The sequence below is a fragment of the Theropithecus gelada genome, chromosome 2 (assembly GCF_003255815.1).
Source record: "Theropithecus gelada isolate Dixy chromosome 2, Tgel_1.0, whole genome shotgun sequence".
NCBI classification, from domain to species: Eukaryota; Metazoa; Chordata; class Mammalia; order Primates; family Cercopithecidae; genus Theropithecus; species Theropithecus gelada.
The window spans coordinates 187,084,069-187,100,764 of NC_037669.1; the positions used below are offsets into that span (position 1 = coordinate 187,084,069).

The window sequence follows — 16,696 nt, forward strand, 5'->3', positions numbered from 1 at the left end:
CTATGTATTTGTGCCTTAGGTAATTAGGTTTTGTTTTTTTGCATTGCAGTGAGCATGCATTTCCTCTCTCCTCTTTCTTAACTCATATAACCTGTAGTTATATTTACAATTAGTAATTTTTAATATTAACTAAATATATTTGTGTAATTTACATTTTATTTTAAAGGTAGATGGGTGGTAATATAACTCACTTTTAAAATAAAATAACATTTTATTCCTAAATAAACCTGATTTTTTAAGGCATTGGCAAAGTGGAAAGTGTGAGTCCTTGAAGACAGAAGGTTCCACTGTAAATGAAGTGCACCGTTACCAAACAGCAGTTGGCTCACTGCACCAATTAAAACTTTGCAGCTGGTCAGCTACATGACAAAGTAATGTGGCTGGAGGCTCACAGGGAGAATCACTGATCTTTTTAGGAATTGTTAACACTTTGCATCTCATCCTCATAATAATAGTGAATAAATAATAAGGAAAGTCGTGTTGTTCCACCTTGCTGCTATTGAAACGTACTCAGTGTTCATAGGTAGCAGTGGAGTTAAGCTTAAGCTAAACCAATCAGAGCCCTTAACCAAATTCTCATACCTGACAGGAAGCCTAGTTAAAAAGAGAACCTAGATGGCAGTCAGCTGTAGCAGAGAGATTTTTCTCTGCGATGAGCAAAGGAGTTCAAAGGGATTTTAAATTTTGATCTTGGACCCAAAGCACTTGATCTCTGATTCACTGACAGTTGGATATATTTATTTTTACAAAATTTACTTGTTCATAACAGCTTCCTCTTTTTATATATTAGGATTTAACCACGAGATTTCAGATTTCTGACCACAATATTCTAGCTGTGTTCAGAATCCATGCTTTGGGAATCACTGAAATGCAACAATTATTCCTATGGGATAACAATAATACCTACATGAATAGTTATTAAGCATTATTCTTATATTCATGCCTTAGCGTATTCAGTCCTCAGAATTCCTGAATAAATTAATACATGTAATGCACTGTATGGGCATTACGACTTCCCTCTTTTCCAAAAGAGGAACCTAAGACCTGGAAAAAGTTAATTATCTCACCCAAAGTATATAGCCAGAAATTAACAAATCCTGGATAAAAACCCAAAAGCACCTGGCCCCAGAAGCTTCTCTCTAAACTGATACAGCATTCTGGCTCAGAGATCTAAGCAAAAGAGACATTTCGTTTTGAAGAGAGATCTATAAAAAGAAGCCGGTGTTGGGATTTGGTCTAGACAATGGCATAGTGTGTAGTGTAGGTGGTATAGTATAGTATTAGAATCTTACCATTAATACTTTGTAATTGCTGCATTGTAGGTAGCTCAGCTTATCAACCTTCCTTGCCCTCACCTATAGTAGGGGTCTGTGGTTGCTTACTTGTCTGATTCATACACAGTCCATAGTGCTTGAGTCACTCTCAAATGCTTTGATTTGCTTCCCTCTATTTCTAGTATAAGTCACAGTAGAACGGAAGATGAAACAAGAACTCAGATTTTGAGCATCAAGAAAGTTACCTCTGAGGATCTCAAGCGCAGCTATGTCTGTCATGCTAGAAGTGCCAAAGGCGAAGTTGCCAAAGCAGCCACGGTGAAGCAGAAAGGTAATAGATGCAGTCAGTGATGAATCTCTCAACTCCAAATGTAACTTTGTGGTGAATAAGGACAAAAGGAGAGCTTGAGAACAAGAGAGCTCCAGCACCTAGCCCGACGGCATCTAACCCACAGTAATGAATCAAACTTAAATGAAAAATATGAAAGTTTTCATCTATATAAAGATACTCAAGATATTGTTTTTGATATTGTTAGTACCATAATGCCCAAATGTAGCTAAAAAAATCAACATGATTACAATGAGACACAATTTTGTGTCTGTACAATTATGAAAAATTAAAAACAAAGAAAATATTCAAAGCTGTCAAAGATAGAAAAAACTGGTAGAGCCACATATTGTTGGTGAATTATTAAGACCCTTTTAAAAATCATTCATGGTAGAGTTCAAGAGTCATAAAAAAGTTTTCATCATCTGACCTAATACTTTTGGAATTTTTCCTGAACAAATAACAGAAAGAGAATTATATATCTTTTAACATGATTAGAAGTATTATCTGTAGTTGTAAAACATTACTAATAGCAGCCATCTAATTGTATGCAGTGAATGAAGGTATTAAATGCTTATTTTCAGAAAAAAATACATAATTATAATATCATTTTAAACACTATGTATCAGTATTTAAGCAGGTTTATAATATACCAGTAGCCACAATTGCTAAAATGAAAATCATTTAAATTATGATTTTAAATGATATGAACATGATTTGTATGTTGGTAGTACTATATTATTCTACAATAAATGAAAATTATAAAGCCTTCTTGTGAGAAGTGCTGCTCCTAAAACAGACTGTGTCTAAAATTTTCTTTGTGTCTCTCACCTAACATAGAATCCCAGAAAATCCCTTGAAGGATGTTTTCAATGGTCTTGAGAAAAGTAGTGATGAGTTATCACACATACAATCAGGTCATTCAGAATCATCCTCGCTTGTGGTACATAGAGGGTGTAATATTTATTCAAAAGTGAATAAAATAGCACATAATTGTTACATTTTACAGTGCGACTTAATGCTTTTTTAAAGCTGATGAAAAACAGGATTCACCTCAAACTTTCATTACAATTTAAAAACTATATAGCAAAGGCCTGAAATGTATATGCCTCGTATGAAGTCTTAGTGGATCAATTCAGGGTAATTCATTGCTTCTGCTCCTCAGAAGCCAGTGTGAAAAGGAAAGACTGAAGTACATGATGTAAGGCAGTTTCCCAAATTGAGTTCTCGGGAACACTGCTAAGAATCAGCATTGTCCTGCGATGCGTTATGATACTCTAGAGTCAGACCACCTGTGTTGAAATTCTGGTTTCTGCGCATCCTAATTCTGTGAAAAGTAAATCTCTCTGAGCCTCAATTTCTTTATATTTAAAGTAGACACAATAATACCACTACCTCATAAGGTTGTTTTAAAGTACTCAGCACAGTTATTGGCATATATACCTAATATGAAATGCTCAATAAATATTAACTCATTATTTCCATAAGATTTTCATAAGTATTATTTGACAAAGGCTTTTTATCGTCAAATAAGTATCATTCATGGCTGGATTAAACAAAATCAAGTTACTTTAGTTAGGACCCATTCAAGTATTTAATATGTGAACATTTGACAGGAATATCTGCAGGAAATTGGATTATAGTGGCAGGATGTTTTCATATGTATTTGACTCCAGATTTCTTAAGTATGGAGCTTTTTGTGGGGATTGTCTTCTGAGGGATGTATCCTGGGGAATAATTTTGGAAGGTGACATAAATTAATAACTTACTGTCAAATGAATAGGATCAAAACAATCAAAGCAATGTGTAATGTAGGAGTGAAGCACAGGTTTGCCTCCCAGAGCTACTGGAGTAGCTCCCCTTTTACAGAAGCCCCTGCTCTAAATGCTGTATTAAGGACAGCGTCAGGAATGTGAGGTGACAGGTGGACCCTGTCAACTAGATGATCTGTGCTGAAAGCTGATACAGAGTCACCTTTTAGCCCTACCTGTGCACGTCCATTGGTAGCAGAGGAGCTGTGGTTTTGTTCACTTGGCTTCTATTCTGGGCCAACTAATGCTGAAATTCAGAGGTTATATCTGAGTTCACATTCATACATTACATGTATGGGCCTACTCTAAATTTATTAACAAAGCATTCTATGTACTTCCTGAAAAGGACGTCAAGAAAAGACTAACACTTGGAATGAGAGAAAGACACTGGTATAGGTCTTATTGACAGCAAAATTTCATTATAGTCAGTTAAAGCTAAGTATTACAGAGGAGGCAGTTTTTTTTTTTTAAATGTATTTATTTTTATTTATTTTTTATTTTTGAGACAGAGTTGTGCTCTTGTCACCTAGGCTGAAGTGCAGTGGCATATCTCGGTTCACTGCAATCACTGCCTTCTGGGTTCAAGCGATTCTTCTGCCTCAGCCTCCCAAGTAGCTGGGATTACAGGCATGTGCCACCATGCCTGGCTAATTTTTCTATTTTTGCTAGAGACAGGATTTCACCATGTTGGCCAGGCTGGTCTTGAATTCCTGACCTCAGGTGATCTTCCTGCCTTGGCTTCCTAAAGTGCTGGGATTACAGGCATGAGCCACCACGCCTGGCCCATTGTTTTATAATAAGAGCATGATAAGGACTAAGGCAAGGTGACTGTTTAACTTTATGAGAAACTGCCACACCAATTTCGAAAGAGGTTGTACCATTTTACCTGTCCTCTAGCAATGTACACAAATTCCAGGCACTCTATTTCCTCACCAACTTTTGGAACTGTCAAACTTTCCAATTTTAGCCATGCTAATGGATGCATAGTGTTATTACATTGTATTTTAAATTTGCATTTTTTGGATACCAATGATGTGAACAATTTTTCATGGCCTTATTGGTCATTAACTAATAGATCTTTTTGTGAAGTATCTGTTAAAATTTTTAGCTCAGTTTTGTTATTGGGTCATTTGTTTTTAAATTTAATATATGTTAGGATATACACACAGATACTATATATCTCAAATAAAACTCCTGTGTCAGATGTGTGAGTTGTTAATATTATCACCCAGTTTGTGAATTCATTTTCTTTTAAACAGAATCTTTAAAACTTTGATGGCATTTATTTTATCAGTTTCTTCTATGCTTAGTGGTTTCTAAATTCAGTATTAGCAATCTCTGCCTAAAGTTAGAAAGGTATTAAGGTTAGAAAGATATCCTTCTGTGTTTTCTTCTGGAAGATTGGTAGATTTTTCTTTTAGAGTTAAGCCTATGATCCAGTTTTTTTTTTTCCCCCATACTCTGAAGTATTGGGTTAATGTTTAGTGTTTTGTTTTTCCATATAGATAACCAGTTGTTCTCACATCATATTGAAAAATCTTTCCTTTTTTTGTTGAATTGTTCTGAAAGCAGCCCCAAAATTAATTCTATGAATGTAGATCTATTTCTGCATTCCCTGCTCTGTTCATCTGTTTATCTGTCTTTAGTCCAGTACCACTTTATCCTGGTTAACATAGTTTTAAAGTTTAAAGTAAGTCATGAAATCAAATACTGTATGTCTTCCCCCTTTTTTGTTTTTGAAGATTGATTCAACTATTTTAGGAGCCATATTTCTTTTTCATATAGATTGTAGTATCAGCTTGTCCATTTCTACATAAAAGCCTGCTGATATTTTGATTGTATTTAATTTATAAATCAGTCTGGGGAAAGTTGAAATCTTTACAATACTGAGTTTTCCAATCCATGGACATAATATAGCTCTCCATTTATTTAGATCTTAACATTTTTCAGCATTTTTTCTTTTAGATTTGATTGTACAAGTCTTGCTTACATATTGTTAAATGTATGCCTAAATGTTTTGTTTTTGATGCTATTGTAATAGTACTTTCTATTTTTTAATTTATTTTTTGAGACAGAGTCTCTCTGTCACTCAGGCTGCAATACAGTGGAGTGATCTCGACTCACTGCAGTCTCCACCTTCCGAGTTCAAGTGATTCTCCTGCCTCAGCCTCCAGAATAGCTGGGATTACAGGTCCCCACTACCACACCTGGCAATTTTTATAGTTTTAATAGAGACGGGGTTTCTCCATGTTGACCAGGCTTGTCTCGAACTCCTGACCTCAGATGATCCAACCGCCTCAGCCTCCCTCCCACAGTGCTGGGATTACAGTCATGAGCCACCACACCCGGCCTGTAATAGTACTTTTTAAATTTTCATTTTCCAGTTGTTCATTGAAAATGCTATTAATTGATTTTTATATATTGATCTTGACCTTTTGAACTTTAGAGTGGTGTTTGTTTGTTTAGTTTCTTAGGATTTTCCATATGCTTGATTGTGTCTCCATAATAAAACAGATTTTTACTTCTTCCTTTCTAAATTTCATAACTTTAATCACTTTTTACTGTCCATTTCACTCTTTTGGACCTCCAGTGCCATGTTCTGTAGAAGTTATGAGAGCAGCCATCTTTGTGTTGTTTCCAAATTTAGAGGGCAAGCTTCAGTTTTTATATATAGGATTTTTTCGTAGATGACCTTTATTTTCATGAGCGTTTTTTTTCATTTTTAGTTTGCTGAGAATTTTTTTTATGAATGTGTTGAGTTTTGTTTGATTCTTAACTGGATCTATTGAGAGGATTATATGTTTTTATTTTTAATCTCTCAGTGTGATGATTTATACTTACTGATTTTGAAATGTTCATCCAATTTTGCATGCCCAGAATAAGCCCTCATATTGTCATGATTTATTGTCCTTTGTATATATTACTGGATTTGATTTGCCAATATTTTGTCGCAGATTGTTGTTCATGTTAAGAATTTTTTTCTTTTTTCTTTTCTTTTTTTTTTTTTTTTTTTGAGATGGAGTTTCCCTCTTGTTGCCCAGGCTGGAGTACAGTGGCGCAATCTCAGTTCACTGCAACCTCCACCTCCCGGGTTCAAATGATTCTCCTGCCTCAGCCTCCTGAGTAGCTGGGATTACAGGCACCTGCCACCACACTGGCTAATTTTTCTTTGTATTTTTTTTTTTTTTTTTTTTTAGTAGAGACGGGGTTTCACCAAATTTTGCTCATATCTTTGTTCATGAAGGATGCTGGTTTGTAGCATTCTTTTCTTGTAATGCTGTGACTAATGTCAGGGTTTAGCTGGTCTCATTACATGAGCTGGATAATGTTCCCTCTTCTGTGATTATGTGAAAGCCTATGAGTAAAACTGGTATTATTTCTTGCTCAAAAGAATTACTCATATATCTATCTGGGCTGTTGTTTTCTTTTTGGGAAAGCTTTTAATTATGAATTCAGTGTCCTTTTTAGTATTGAGATGTTCTGTTTCTTCTTGTGGCAGTTTTGGCTTTCAAGGCATTTTTTTTCTATTTCATCTAAGTTGTCACATTATTGGCATACTTTTCTTTAGATTATTTCCTATTATCCTTTTAATGTCTGCAGGATTTTTAGTGATGCTCCACTGTCACTCCTGATGTTAGTAATTTGTGTTTTGCCTGTTTTTGTCCTTCATCAGTCAAGATAAGGGTTTCTCAATTTTGCTAATTTTTTCAATGAACATATTTTTATTGACTTCTCTCTGTTGTTTATATATTTTGTTTTATTTACTTTATTTTTATACTTATTTTCCTCTTTTTGCATACTTTGCATTTCATTTTCTTTTTTGTCAATCATCCTAAAGTATAAGCTGTATCATTGATTTTTAAGTAATTCTTGTTTTCCAATATAAGTATTCTGAGCTATGAATTTTCCTCATAGGATTACTTTAAATCCAACAAATGTTGAAATGTTGAGTTTTTGTTATTATTAAGTTCAAAATATTTTCTAATTTCTCTCTTCATTTCTTTTTGACCTAAAGGTTATTTTGACATGTGTTAATTTAAACACACTTGGAATTTTCTAGATTGCTTTACTACATTATATATGAAAATTCATTTGAATTTTAGTGTTGGCTTTATGTTCACTCTTGATAAAGTTATTTGTAACATTTCATGTTGTCATTTAAGTTTAGCTAATGTAAAAAATTAGAAATGAAGATAAAAGTCTGGGAGCAGGTGTCTCCGACTTAGAACTACCTGAAAGAACTACATTATGGAGTGGAGAAACATAGGTTTTTGTTCTAGACAGACCTGGGTTCAAGTTCTGGACTCAGTGCTGGCTGTGTATATTAACTGGCACAAGCCTTCCTTTTCTTATCCTTCAGGTACAACTTCCAGGGTATCTGTGAAAACTGAGGGAATGGGGAATGAGAGCTTTGTCACAGTGCTGCACACTTGATTCTAATTTCTAATCTCTTATTTAGTTCCGATGTATCCAAAGAACATACCTTGCATGATTTTATGCTTTTTAAGCTTATTGGTACTTTAAAAAAGAAGTATTTGCAGACTGCCTATCTTGGTAAACGTTTGCTATGCATTTGAAAAAGACGCGTATTTGGTAGTTTGAAGTGTGATGTCCAGTGAATGTCAACTAAGACGATTGGTGTCAATGTTGTTCATCTCTTCAATATCCTCACTGATTTTTCCAATATACTTTGTTATTCAGTTATTAAAAGAGAGAATGGTTTTGAAATCTCTATGTATAATAGGGATTTTTCCAATTCTTTCTTCAGTTCTGCCAGTATTTGTTTCATGTATTTTGGAACTGTGATATTTAATACATGCTTATTTAGGATTGACATGTCTTTTTGATGAATTGACTCTTACATTGTGAAATGTCCATTTTTTTCTGTTAATATTCTGTGTCTAATATGAATGTAGCCATTCTAGCCTTTTGTTGTTGTTGTTGTTGTTGTTGTTCTTGTTCTTGTTGTTGTGGGGACGGAGTCTTGCTTTGTCGTCCAGGCTGGAGTGCAGTGGCGCGATCTCGGCTCACTGCAAGCTTTCTTATAATTAGTATATGTTTTTACCATTCTTTTATTTTACCTATCAGCATCTTTATACTGTTATACTTTATACTTAATGTATATCTCTTATTTACAGCATATTATTGGGTATTGGATCCAATCTGATCATTTCTACTTTTTAACTTGAATGTTTAATCCATTTTTCTTTAATTATGAATATGACTGCCTTTAAGTTTGCCATCTTGCTATTTGTTGTCTACCTGTCTTTATTTTTATCTCCTTTAGATTAATTGGTATTTTCATTGTATTTTATTTTATCACTTTTTTGGGGACTTTTGGCTCTTCCTCTTTGTTTGGGGCTTGTTTTGTTTTGTTTTCTCTAGAGTTTATCATATTTTCCCTAAACTTATCGGTTTGTCTTGAATTAATCACTTTACATATTTTATGAGAAACTTGCTATGGCATATTTCCATTTCTTCCCTGTCATCCTTTGTGTTGTGCTATAATACATTTTGGTTTTGCATGAGTTACAGGTACCACAATGTATTGTGAAAGTTTGGCTTTAAATAACTGTCTTCTAAGAAGTTAAGAACTGATAACATTTTTAAAATTTATTTGCTTATTTTTTATTTCTGACACTATCCATTCTTGGTAACTTTTTAATCTAAAGAACTATTTAATGTTTCTGGTGATGTACATCTGCTGGTGACAAATTCTCTTTATTTTAATCTAAAAATGTCTTATTTCATTTTAATTTTTATATTTCAAAACTCTACTAAGAAAGTTTTCAAATATATGGAAGATTTTAAGGAATTACACAGTGAGCAGTAATTCAACCTACCTAGATTCTACCATTAACATTTTGTTATCTTTGCTTTATCACATATCTATTCATTCTTCTGCCAGTACATCAATCCTTCTTATTTTCTGATACATTTCAAAGTAGATGCAGACATCAGTAAACATTGAAGCTCCTTATCATTATCAATATTTTAATATTTATTTGTAAGTTTCTTTTCTAGGTAAAATTTGCATAGAATAGCAAATTACATAATTCAAGTGTACCATTTGATAATTTTTGAGAAATACATATATATGCATTATCTAATATCCTATTAAGATAAAGAATATTACCATTACCAGAGAGTAACATTCTTCCCCTATCAGTCAATCCCTTCTACCCCAACCTTTCTCACCTCCTCCAACAGTACAACTGTTTTTATTTCCTTTTTAGAATAATTTTTTTTTATATTCTAGAACTTTATGTATGTGGACTCATACCGAATGCACTATTGTATAACTGTACTTTCACTCAGCAAATGTTCTTGGTATTCACGCATGCTGTTGTGTGTATCAGGCATTTGCTCCTTTTGTTTGCCATGGAGTGGTTTTGGTTTGCTTTTGTTTTGTTTAAGAATGCAGAATGATTTGTTTATTCATTCTCTGGGTGGTGAACATTTGGGTTGTTACCAGTTTTGGGGTCTTTTGAATAAAGCTTCTGTGAACTTTCTTATCCAAGTTTCTTAATGGACTGCTGCTTTTACTTCTCTGAGATGAATACCTATGAGTGGAATTACTGACTTAGTTTTATTAGAAACTGTTAGACCTTTTTTTTTTTTTGCTCCAAGTGGCTATATCATTCTATATTCCTCCATCAACATATTTACATCTTAAGGATTTGGTGTTGTCAGCCTTCTTCATTTTAGCAATTATAGGTGAGTGTATGGTGGTATCTTATTGTAGTTTAATTCTTCATTTCCCTGATGTCTCTAAATATTGAGCACTTATTCTTCATGTGCTTATTGGCCATCTGTATGTCTTTTGTGATGTGACTGTTCAAACATTTTGTTCATTTTATAAATAGTTTGTATTTTATTGTTGAATCTTAGCAGTTCTTCATCTGTCCTGGATACCAGTCGTTTGTCAGACACATGTTTTGCAAATACTTTTTCCCAGTCTGTTGCATGACAATTTGTTTTTGTAGTGGTGTATTTTAATGAGCAGAGGTTCTCATTTTTATGAGATGTAATTTATTAACTTTTTCTTTAATGATTATTAATTTCTGTGTTCTAAGAAAGCTTTGCTTACCCATAGTCATGAAGGTTCAGCTGTGTTTAGGCCAATAGTCCATCTCTTTTCTTTTTTTTTATGAATGGTGTGTAGTAGAAATGGAAGTTCAATTTTCCTTTCATAGTGATATCCAGTTGTTCCAGCACAATTAATTGGAAAGATTTTTACTTTCTCATTATGTTCCTCTGGTGCCATTGTCAATATTTTCACAGGATATGTTGAAAGTGTATCTATTTCTTTTCTTTCAGCCCTTTAAGGTATTCCATTGTCTCCTGGCTAATCTTATTTAAAATGCAAGCGGGGCAGTTTTTGTTGTTGTTGTTCTTGATTATTTTTGTGCCCTTTATGTATTTGTTATATGTTTTTCTTTGGCAGATTTTAAGATCACCTTTTCTTTATTGATTTTGAAAATCAAATTATGATAGCCTGTGGTGTCATTTTTGTGTGTGAGTGTCTTACTTAGAGTTTATTAAACTTCTCAGTTCTATATGTTTATATTTTTCCTTTAATGTGAACAATTTTCAGCCATTTTCTCTTCAAATATATCCACCTTTTCCCCTCACTCTTTCTCTTCTTTCAGGACTCTAGTTAAAATTAGGATAGACCACTTCTATCCAATTAGTGGTGCCCACATGTCGCTGAAGTTGTCGTTTTTTTTGTTTCTTCCTTTTTCATCCTTTTCCCCTGTCTATGTTTGTGTAGTTTCCAGTGTATGCTGGCCATTTTCTTTGTGATGTCTAATCTATAGCATTTTCTTTATTTCAGAATTGCATTTTTCAACTTTTGAATTTCCATATCTTCATTGAAGGGTCCCTATTGATATTTTCTATTCGCTGTTCACAATGTTCATGGTTTAAAAAAATTGAACAAATACACATAGAATACTCATTTTTAGGTGGTCATCTGATAACTCCACCATTTTTGTCCATTTTTGTTCTGTTTTGATTAGCTATCTTTTTATTAGCTAATATGGACTTTCTTGCTTTTTTATCTAGCTTTTTAAAAATTATATGCTGGATATTATGGGTGTTACAATTTTGAGTTCTGAATTTTGGAAGACAGTGTTAAATTTTGTTCTAGCGGGTAATTAAATTACATGCATAACTGCTTGCTTTTTAATAAGCGTCTTATCTTTGTTAAAGCAGGTCTAAAATAGCCTTTTGTATAGAGTTAGATTGGACCTACTTCTAAAGCATGTCATACCTGGAGTCTCTAATTAATATTGGGGAGCTAAACAAAATCTCTTCACTCTGAGTGGCCTGTACTCAACTGTCTCACAGCCCTTCGTGTGCTCCTAGGGTTGATCTGTTCCCAGCTGTTCTTTGCCTAACCTTTTAAAGTATTCCCCTAAATATGTGTAGCTTTGTATTTGGCCAAAGACTCGAGGTAATCCTGTGCAGATTTCTAGAGTCCCATCTCTAAATAGTTCTCTTGTCTATAAATGCAATCCGACTCAACAGCGCCTTGAACTCTAATTTCTATCTCCTTAGCTCAGTGTGACCACTTTCTTATTTTGGCTTTCTCCTTTCTGTGCCACAGTTTAAAAGGTGCCTTGAATCAAAAAGCCAGCCGGGCGCGGTGGCTCACGCCTGTAATCCCAGCACTTTGGGAGGCCAAGACAGGCGGATCACGAGGTCAGGAGTTCGAGACCATCCTGGCTAACACGGTGAAACCCCTCCCCCCGTCTCTATAAAAATACAAAAAAAAAAAAAAAAAAAAAAGCTGGGCTTGGTGGTGGGCACCTGTAGTCCCAGCTACTCGGGAGGCTGAGGCAGGAGAATGGCATGAACCCGGGAGGCGGAGCTTGCAGTGAGCCGAGATTGCGCCACTGTACTCCAGCCTGGGTGACAGAGCAAGACTCCGTCTCAAAAAAAAAAAAAAAGCCAGAGTGATCGTGGGCTTTACCTTTTTTTGTCTTTTTCTCTCACAGATCACATTCCTGTGTTACCAGTTGTCCAACTTTTTTACAAACTGTATTTTAGATATGGAAGGAAGGCTAGTCCAGTACTCAGTACTAGTTACTCCTCTAAGAACAGAAGTTGAAGTCCAAAGTGCACGTTTTAACACACTATAATAGCCAAATCAGTAACATCTGCTAGTCAGTTTAGTCATAGGTCTCTGGTTTATCATAATTTTAATAAAGCATTCCCTTTGTTTACAACTCAGGGGAATGGCCATTACCACAGTTCCAAAAATTATCCATCAGTCCCAACAATTTAGCACAGACTAGCCATGGGTTCTGTGGCAGGGGACACTTGGAAGTGCAAGCAGCTGACATTTAGTTGGAACATGCAGTGGACAGCAAGGCTCCAACTACAATAATAAAGATGACGAAAATCATTCAGATTTCCTAGAAGAAACATGATCGTAGAGCAAGAACTCAAAACAGGGAAAACACCAAGAGCTAACCAAGGTGGTTACTTGGAAATTTGGGCTTTGAAACCAGTTATTTACATGGAACTCCAAAAATGATGGAAAAAATTCCGATTCAAGAAGTAACAACAAGCAAGTAGCTAAATTTGGCTACATCCTGAATCAGATTGTTAGTAAAATCAATGAGAGAAGGAGCTTAGGAGTCCAGTTTGGTCATATTGCATCACGTCTTTCTGATAGGAAATTCTTTAATCTGGGATTGCATCGGAGCGAAATCTTTTTGTCAAAACACCTGAGGGTCCAGCTAGGCAGTCAGCAAATATAGTCTAAGGGTCACTCTTTCCCTGTACGCCAGCACTGCTTTACCTGAAAGCCCTGTAGAGAACTTCTTGCATGTGACTTAAGCTATTTAGAAAATCCAGCTAGTAGATTATTTAAGAGTTCGATATGTTAAGTAGCATTAGTGACTCCTTGTTATCAAGATAGCTCTACAAAATACAATCTGTAAATATGACACATGACTGTATGACACAAAACAGAATTAAAATGCCCCATTAGAAATAAAATGGGCAGTAGTAAAACGAATGGGGCAGAGGGAAATTTATGAGGGTAATTGATCTCTCAGTCATTAAGCAAGCTCTCTTACTGGCATTTTAAAAAAATCTATTTCAGGTAAGTGCAGCCAACAACAACCTCCACCCCCATTACAAAATGTTCATCCAGAGGGAGCCAAAATAACTGAACAAATAATGAAAATAACAGTGGAAATTACCCTATTGTACTGTTAACATAAAGTACTGAGAAATACCAAGGACGCAGTGATTTTCATGCCAGCTATCCAAATAGATCTTAGTAAATTTTCAGCAACTGCACTATCATAGCTTCTGGAATTTATGATGGAGTTTTCGTATTTTAAGGTGCCATTATTCATGGAAGGAGTACAAGAGTACCTGATAATAATTTTGCACTGCTAAGTCCCATGCTATACCTGTGGCAGGATTAATATCCTCAGTTCAGGGTAATAAAATCAAAACTCTGTGATTTGCCCTTTAATAAGAGAACTTCAGTTTCAGCTCCAGGCTGCTTACCATTTTCTGCTTTGAAGAGGTACCTTTTTAAAAAATGATTTCATAGATGTGAGGCTGATCTGGCTGTAACATCTGTCACCCCATTAATCACCAGGGTAGATTCAGCTGATCTGGCTAGCGAGGCCGGTGTCCCCTTCCTCCCTCACTGCTCCACGTGACTCCTTCCCAAAGCTGTGCCCTCAGTAGAAGAGGACGACCATCCACAATAGAGGGGTAGTGGTGTTTGTCAAGGGTGTAAGGGTAGCTGTGCTCCCCTGCTAGAACCTCCAAACAAGCTGTCAAGGTTCATAAACGTGATTTTATTACAACTGTTGTATGATCAATAATTGAGCTTCATCGTGATGGTGTTCAAAGATCCCTGCACTTTGGAGTCAGGGAGCCTCTATAGCAATCCCAGCTTTGAATGAGATTCTTCTAAGCTGTGTCTCAGCAAACATTTAACATCTACAGTGTTCTAGGTACTTACAGAAGCCTTCCCTCACCGTGTTATACAGTACACCTCCCTTGCTCCAGTCCCACCCTTCAATTATCTCTATCACATTACCATGGTTTGTTTCTCTTATAGCACTAATCGCTATTTAAAATTAGCCAGCTGATTTATTTCTTTACATATTTACTGCCCTGAATTAGAATATTAGCCACAAAAGGGCAGAGACCCTTTCCGTCTTATTTACCGTTGGATCCCCAGAAGTTTCTGGCAAATGGTAGATGTCAATAAATAATAATCAAATTGACTAATACACAATTTAAGTCACTCCTGCTTCAGATCCAGTAAATACACTGTTCCTCCTTCAAATACTTAAACTTCATTATCACAAGCTAAGAAATCAACTAAACAAAATTGTGAAACATAATTTAGTAATAGGCTTCTAAATACCCTAGAAGTGTAAAATCTTATATCTGGAAATGTGCATTGAGATAGTAGGCATTCTAGGGATATCATGGATGAAAAAGACATAATCTCTACCTGAAAGACTGTAAAGGTATAGTTTATGGGGAATGAGAGGGAGTGAAGAAGCTGGCCTGTAGACAAATTACAATATAATAAGTAATGCTGTAATCAAATGATAAACAAAGGGAAGAGTAAGAATTTCTACAAGGGAGAGCCAGGTTGCAATAAAAATTTTATTCTATTAAAGCTTATGTAAAATAATGACATTCGAACATGGACTTGGAAACTAAAAAGAGAAAGGACTTCCAGCCAGAAGTCACAGCATGAGAAAAAGGCATCATATTAAATCTTCCTGATGCTTTTGATGAAAAAGCAATGGTAAATAAGAAAGGAAGGAAGGTGGTTAGTAATTTGGTTGTGACAGACCTTGATTATAGGGCTAATGAGTTAAGATCTGGTTTTTAAGTAATTGAGAATCACCTCACTCTATTTCTGATACTTCCAAAGAAACTGCAGAGGTGCCTATAATATAAAAAATAAGTAGATAAATGCGGAAGTCTGTGTATCACCAGATATTGCAAGTTCATCTCTAGAATATGTACTGAAGAACTGTGAGCGTGGGAGATCACTTCCAGAACCAAGCATATCCAGCATTTGGTGGATATCCTCTGCTTCTGCGCAGTGAAAATAATGTTTTTGAGGCCTATTTCCAAGTGGAAAGGAAAGATAATTAAGTTCCTTTCATACTACACGAGACAAGAGAAGGAAACGAAAACTAATGGAAAAACATTAAGGTTTTTACTCAAATCAGCTGCATCAGCAATTAAAATTCTACCAATGCCATGGACTTCTTCAGGTAGCAATGAGAACTCCATCCCAAGACATGGACAGAGGATGGAGTGATAATTTTCAAAACTATTTTCAAGGAGATTTAGGTGTCAAATTGTGACTTGAATTAGATGACCTTCTAAGCCCTTCCTGATGTTACGGTTCTATTTTCATTTATAGATCATCAAAGACTATTCAAATACAAAACACTTTCTGTGCCAGGTGCTGGAAACAAAAAGATAGGTAGAACACAGTCTGGTATTTTAAAATAGTGCTTAAACTCTACAATGTTGTCTCTGATTGTTCATACATAGGCAGGTGCATAGCTAAGCTGCTGGGCTTATCCAGCCATTTGCCGGGATGCTGGGTCACTGTGGTCACCACACAGAAATCAATTCTGTTTCTTTGTTGTTCGTTCCAGTGCCGGCTCCAAGATACACAGTGGAACTGGCTTGTGGTTTTGGAGCCACAGTCCTGCTAGTGGTGATTCTCATTGTTGTTTACCATGTTTACTGGCTGGAGATGGTCCTTTTTTACCGGGCTCATTTTGGAACAGATGAAACCATTTTAGGTAAGTAACAGAAATTTGACATAAACCTCTTGTACTGTCATCTTTAGAAAATACGTTGGGGAAAAAAAAAGAAAACCTATTGATTTGAAAAACCTAAATTAACTGGAAGATTTAAGCAGGCTAACTTTAATTTCAGCCCTTGCTATTAAAAATCTTTCCAAAGATGATTATTCTGTTTTCTTGGATTAATTAGTGAGTTGCTCTAAATTAACAGTGTCCAAATAGAAATATAATGCGAGCCACTTATCTTCTTAAAATTTCCCAGTGACCACAGGTGTAAAAGTAAAAAGAAACACGTAAAAATAATGAATTGACTAAATATGTTTGTAATACTATTTTTTAGCACGCAATTAATATTAAAAAGTTAATGAGATATTTTACAGTCTTTTTTTGGTACTAAAAATGTTCAAAATGTAAAATGTATTCTACTGTATCCTCATAGCACATCTCAATTCAAAC

The 16,696-nt window shown here is 35.2% G+C and overlaps 1 protein-coding gene across 4 annotated transcripts in view; it reads left to right on the forward strand.

Moving 5' to 3' along the window:
- The window catches only part of IL1RAP (interleukin 1 receptor accessory protein), a 145,034-nt gene that overhangs the window by 116,327 nt on the left and 12,011 nt on the right, over positions 1–16,696 (forward strand). For all 4 annotated transcript variants that reach the window (XM_025377770.1, XM_025377769.1, XM_025377772.1 and 1 more), the window contains 2 exons: positions 1,457–1,605; positions 16,088–16,237. In XM_025377770.1, the coding sequence (XP_025233555.1) occupies positions 1,457–1,605; positions 16,088–16,237 (299 nt within the window). The remainder of the gene's footprint in view (positions 1–1,456; positions 1,606–16,087; positions 16,238–16,696) is intronic.